Raw genomic sequence first — 5,306 nt, forward strand, 5'->3', positions numbered from 1 at the left:
ACACTAAGTCCAGGACTCTGTAGCTGGTCCTGCAAGTAACCCTCATATAGGAAGGCTAGAGATTGTTGCGCAAAACAACAAATTGGCACGCCCAGTGGGATATCAAAAGTGTTAAGTTGTATGTGATTGCGCAATGGGAAAATGACGTCTCCTAGACCCCACGAAGAAATGTCTTCGGCGGGAGACACAACAACGCCCCAGGCCGCTGACACAAACTCCAGTATGGCGTCGATGGTTTCAACAACGTTTGTAGGACCAATTCGGACACCGTGTCAGCCACAAACATCAACACCGACAACCATGGGAATTATGGGGCAACATATGCCCAGTTACACGACTCCCATGCACAGAAAGTTGGGAATACCGACGAAGTTTATGGAAAATACGCATAACCTCAGTTCGACTTACAACAATACCTCGTCATTGCCATTCCCTCGTTATCAGGGGTTTGGACCTTTGGAAACCCCATTTGGTCGACCCTCAGGGTTCAGATTGACGTCCCAATCAGTCTCAACTTTTACATCAAGCTCGGTTATCGTTATGAGATAACAGATGGATGAAAGTAACCATGAAATGGTACACATGCTAACCCAACATATGGGTACTATTTTGAGGCCCTTGATCTAGGATTCGACGCAGAGCTATTGATAGTTGGCAACCTAAATGACCAGGATTGGAGACTTTTTGGGAGCTCCAAGGGCTCAAGTTCGTCGAAATCCCACGCCTCCTCCTCGACCAGAAACACCGATTCGACAAGAGGAGATGACAGACGATACTGTCGAACAAGAATATCAGGAATTCGAACACATCCCAAGGGTGGCACGAAGGCCCCCCGTGGTACTGGTTAATCGTAACCAGGATCCAGACCAGGTGGTTCGACAAGTTCGACACGATGCAACCATGGGGGAACAAAACCTAGAGGCTATCATCGAACGAATCATAGTGCAAAACAGAGTAAGTCCTTGCCTCCAGCGAGCGACGTACTCCTCACCTCTACCACATTTTGTCTTACAGACAGAATTGCCAAGGGAATGGGAAATCCCTAAGTTTACTAAGTTCACGAGGGATACTGAAGAATCCACCATCGAGCACGTGGCCAGGTACCAGACCGAAGCTGGTGACATAGCGAGAAATGAGGACTTGAAGTTAAAATACTTCCCAAGTTCTCTTACGAAAAATGCATTTACATGGTTCACAATGCTACCTCCACAGTCAATTTAAACATGGACACAGTTGGAGAGGTTGTTCCACGAACAATTCTACATGGGACAATCAAAGATCATCCTTAAGGAACTAGCTAGCGTTAAACGAAAGGTTGTTGAGTCAATTGATCAGTACCTGAACATGTTTAGACTACTGAAGGCGCGATGCTTTACTCAAATCCCTGAACACGAACTAGTCGAGATGGCTGCTGGGGGTCTAGATTATTCTATAAGGAAGAAGCTGGATACTCAGTATCTTAGGGATATGGCCCAATTGGCCGATATGGTTCGACGTATCGAACGCTTGAAAGCCGAGAAGTCTAAGGAGTGTCGGTATCATAAGAAAGAGAAATTGTCCTACATTGCAGTCGAAGGAGGCTCTTCCGACGACGAAGATACAGTCAAAAAAAGTGAGGTTAACGTGGAGGAACTTAAGCCCGGACCTCCATATTCGTGCAGGGTTTTGAAGCCATCGAATGGGAAAAACCCTGTCGAACTAGAGAGAACAGACAAATACGTCGCTAAGACATATACGTTCGACATGTCTAAGTGCGACGAGATCTTTGATCTATTGGTAAAAGATGGTTAGATTATCGTTCATTAGGGTTTAAAATACCCTCCCCTAGAACAAAAGAAGAAAAGTGGATTTTGTAAATTTCATAATTTCCTTGGTCATAAAACTCACCAATGTGTTCTTTTCAGGGATTTGGTGCAGAAAGCTCTGAAAGAAGGAAGGCTCCAGTTTGGCGAAAGGCCAAAAATGTAGGTGGGTTCTGACCCTTTGAAGGTGGAAGAAGCTTTGTATGCAGAGCCTCTAGAGTGCATGATGGTAGAGACTACTGATGGTCTCATCTAGGTTCTCAACGCAACTTTGTTAGATGAATCGTTTAAAATGATGGTGGTCGAAACTACTGAAGGTTTCGGAAAAAAAGACCAAAGAAGGCCCGAGTCGGCCTATCCCCAGCCTGGCGAAAGCTTATCTGACTTCCAGGAGAAATGAAAGGAAAAGGGATCAAAATATCTATTATGCCTGAAGTGCAGCACGATATTCGATGAGAAAACCACCGAAAGATTGGAGGTCGACAACAAGGCCGTGAAGGAGGAAAAACCTGTTGTCCCACGATTCGTGTTCGACAAACATGTATCACCTCGACGAAACAAAGAGTACATAAGACAGTTTTGGCATCCCCGACCAAAGACATTCATTCCTCCAATTGATGTTCCACAGGAGAAATGGATAGAATCCGTCAATCAGAAGGGGGCAAAAATCCAAAATGGAGGGTGTTAAAGAAAGAGGCAACGTCTCTAGAGAAGAGAAGATACTACACAATCTCTCCTAACTATAAAGGAAAGAATCCAATGACTAGGACACAATTGAGACGCCACCAGCAAAACAAGAAGCTGGGAAAGCCGTTACCACTCCACAGTCGAAGACTTCAGAGACTACTGGACAAAAGGAACGGATGTCAAAGGTCAAAGGACTAGCAGAAATGGTGGCCAATCAGACAGTGGGGCCATGACCGTCGACTCGACAGGAAAGAAGGCGATGATAGATACTCAGAACGTGGAATGTTCGTCAGAGATCGAGGGACAGCCACAAAGCGAGGAAAAATCAAAGAAGGGGGAGCCGAAGTATTCTCCCAAACTAGAGGAAGAAGAACATGAATACTCTCCTCAATCTGATGAGGAATTCGACGAAGATATGTACGACGAAAACAACGATGATATCTATGGTGATGAATTCAACGTAAACTGTGGCATTGTGTCGGTACTACCAACTGAATACGACATGGTATCTGAAGTTTCTGAAACATGGGGAGACTTTATACCAGACGAAACAGATGGAGGAAAGCATTTATGCTACTATGTCATGAATAACGGCGTGGTGGAAGAACATAAATCGATGTTTGAAAGGTCCAGTCCTGGGATGATGTACCATCTAATACCATTGCTCATCAGAGCTAAGGTAAATGGAATGACGGTGAATAAGGTTTTTGTCGACAGAGGTGCTGCAGTCAATCTAATGCCCTATACTCTGTTCAAGAAAATGGGAAAGGTCGATGAAGATCTCCGTCAACACAACATGGTCCTTTTAAATTATGAAGGGAAAATCAGCAATATAATGGGAGTTGTTCAGGTCGATCTCGCAGTGGGCACGACGACACGTTCAACAATATTCATGGTGATAGATTCAAAAGCCAACTTCAACTTACTCCTGGGTCGAGAATGGATCCATGGGATAAGGGTTGTTCCCTCAACGTCCGCCAAAGGCTTATAATCTGGCGAAAGGAAGGCATCATAGAGAGTATTGAAGCCGACCAAAGCTATTACCTGGTCAATGACAAGGGTTCCAAGAGGTCATTTGACCAACATTTGGCGAATATAGCGCCATGTGATGATGAATCGGGATCCTATACTTCCATCAATACTAGTCGAGTTCTGATTTGGACCCTGATCATGGTTTCATTTGGGATAACGAGGAGGACACAAGATCAGAGACGGGAATTCCACCTATGGGGTGGCCAACAATCGACAAGGATGACTGCTGAGTCAGAAAGCCTGACTCGAATTTCAGCCTATTCGGCTGAAAACAAGAGGAAGTCAATTCTGGAAAGGAAGAGACTTCAGAATTTGGCCTGTAAGGCCGAAGGTGTAGATGATGGTCAACTAGACCAGAAAACAGCTTCAGAAAGCCGAAGGCTTGATTGTATCTATGACAATGAGCCTTTGGGGTTCGAAAAGAACCCACAAAATGAGCCCCAGAAAATGCAAGCGCAAGATTCCCTCTAAGAGATCGACCTGGGAAATGGAACCACAAAAAGACCAACCTACATAAGTACTAAGGTGGGGTCAGAGATGAAGGAAAAACTAGTCGAGGTATTGACCGAATACAAGGACTGCTTTTCCTGGGATTATGACGAAATGCCAGGTTTGGATCAAAGTGTATTAGAGCATCGACTACCTATCCAACCTGAGAAGAAGACGATGAAGCAACACCCTCGATTGTTTGCTCTAAACGTTACTTCGAAGATCAATAAAGAAATCGAAAGACTCCTAAAAAGTCGTTTCATAAGAACGACAAGGTACGTCGAATGGATGGCCAACATAGTGCCCGTCATAAAAAAAATGGAACTCTTAGGATTTTTATAGATTTAAGAGATCTAAACAACGCCACACCAAAGGATGAGTATTCGATGCCAGTGGCGGAAATGTTGGTCGACTCGGCCGCGGGTTTTGAGTATCCGAGCTTACTTGATGGATATTCTGGCTACAATCAGATTCTCATTGCCAAAGAAGATGTCCCAAAGATAGCGTTTCGATGCCCGGGTGCACTGGTGATATACAAGTGGGTCGTCATGCCGTTTGGTTTAAAAAACGCAGAAGGAACTTACCAAAGGGCCATGAATGCTGTCGCAACCTGAAAAATGGAATGCGAAAAAAAACAACCGGCAAAGAAAGACAGGAGAGTCACCACCGTGCGTTATTTATCCCAAAGGAGGGAAAGGAAACGCTCGAAGTAAACCTGGAAAAAGGAAAGGACAAGACAGGGTCTCGCAACCAAATCTTGGGTTCGGGAGTCGATTATGCGAAGGGAAGGTATTAGCACCCCTACGCATCCGTAGTACTCTACGGGATCCACTTTTGTAGTTCTTGTCTAAAGGGTGTGGGTTTATCTAATGTGTTATTTACTAAAAAAAAGGGGTCAAAAGAAAATGACTCGCACGGATGTCGCATCCACTGCATACGTATCTCATCTGAATATGAGAATCAGAGTCTTCGTAGCTCGGCTACCTAGGGGTTAAGGGTAATTGTGCTCGCTAAGACATCGCGTCTTATGCCTACGTATCTCATCTAGAATGAGAATCAGAGCAAGTCGTAGTTCGGTTAACTACGGGGTTATGGATTGGGTTTTGGACGAACGACGTCACTACGCAATCTACCGGATGCTCGACCTTTGGAGACTTACTCGCCTGTAGTAGAAGGAGTTAACGTGTTACTTTGGGTTTTAGGGTTTGGGGGATGCTCAAGGGCAAAAGGGCAGTCCTCGACGAAGGAACCGCGCTACCTGTGGGGATACGAACACATACAAAACAAACATGCATA

At 44.9% G+C, this 5,306-nt stretch overlaps 1 protein-coding gene across 1 annotated transcript; it reads left to right on the forward strand.

Annotated features, from left to right (window-relative positions):
• Positions 1-663: 663 nt before the first annotated feature.
• Positions 664-1,221, forward strand: LOC127131541 (uncharacterized). Its single transcript, XM_051060458.1, has one exon. It carries the CDS (start codon positions 664-666, stop codon positions 1,219-1,221), a length of 558 nt encoding a protein of 185 aa, XP_050916415.1.
• Positions 1,222-5,306: the final 4,085 nt, after the last annotated feature.

Source organism: Lathyrus oleraceus, chromosome 3, assembly GCF_024323335.1.
Source record: "Lathyrus oleraceus cultivar Zhongwan6 chromosome 3, CAAS_Psat_ZW6_1.0, whole genome shotgun sequence".
NCBI classification, from domain to species: Eukaryota; Viridiplantae; Streptophyta; class Magnoliopsida; order Fabales; family Fabaceae; genus Lathyrus; species Lathyrus oleraceus.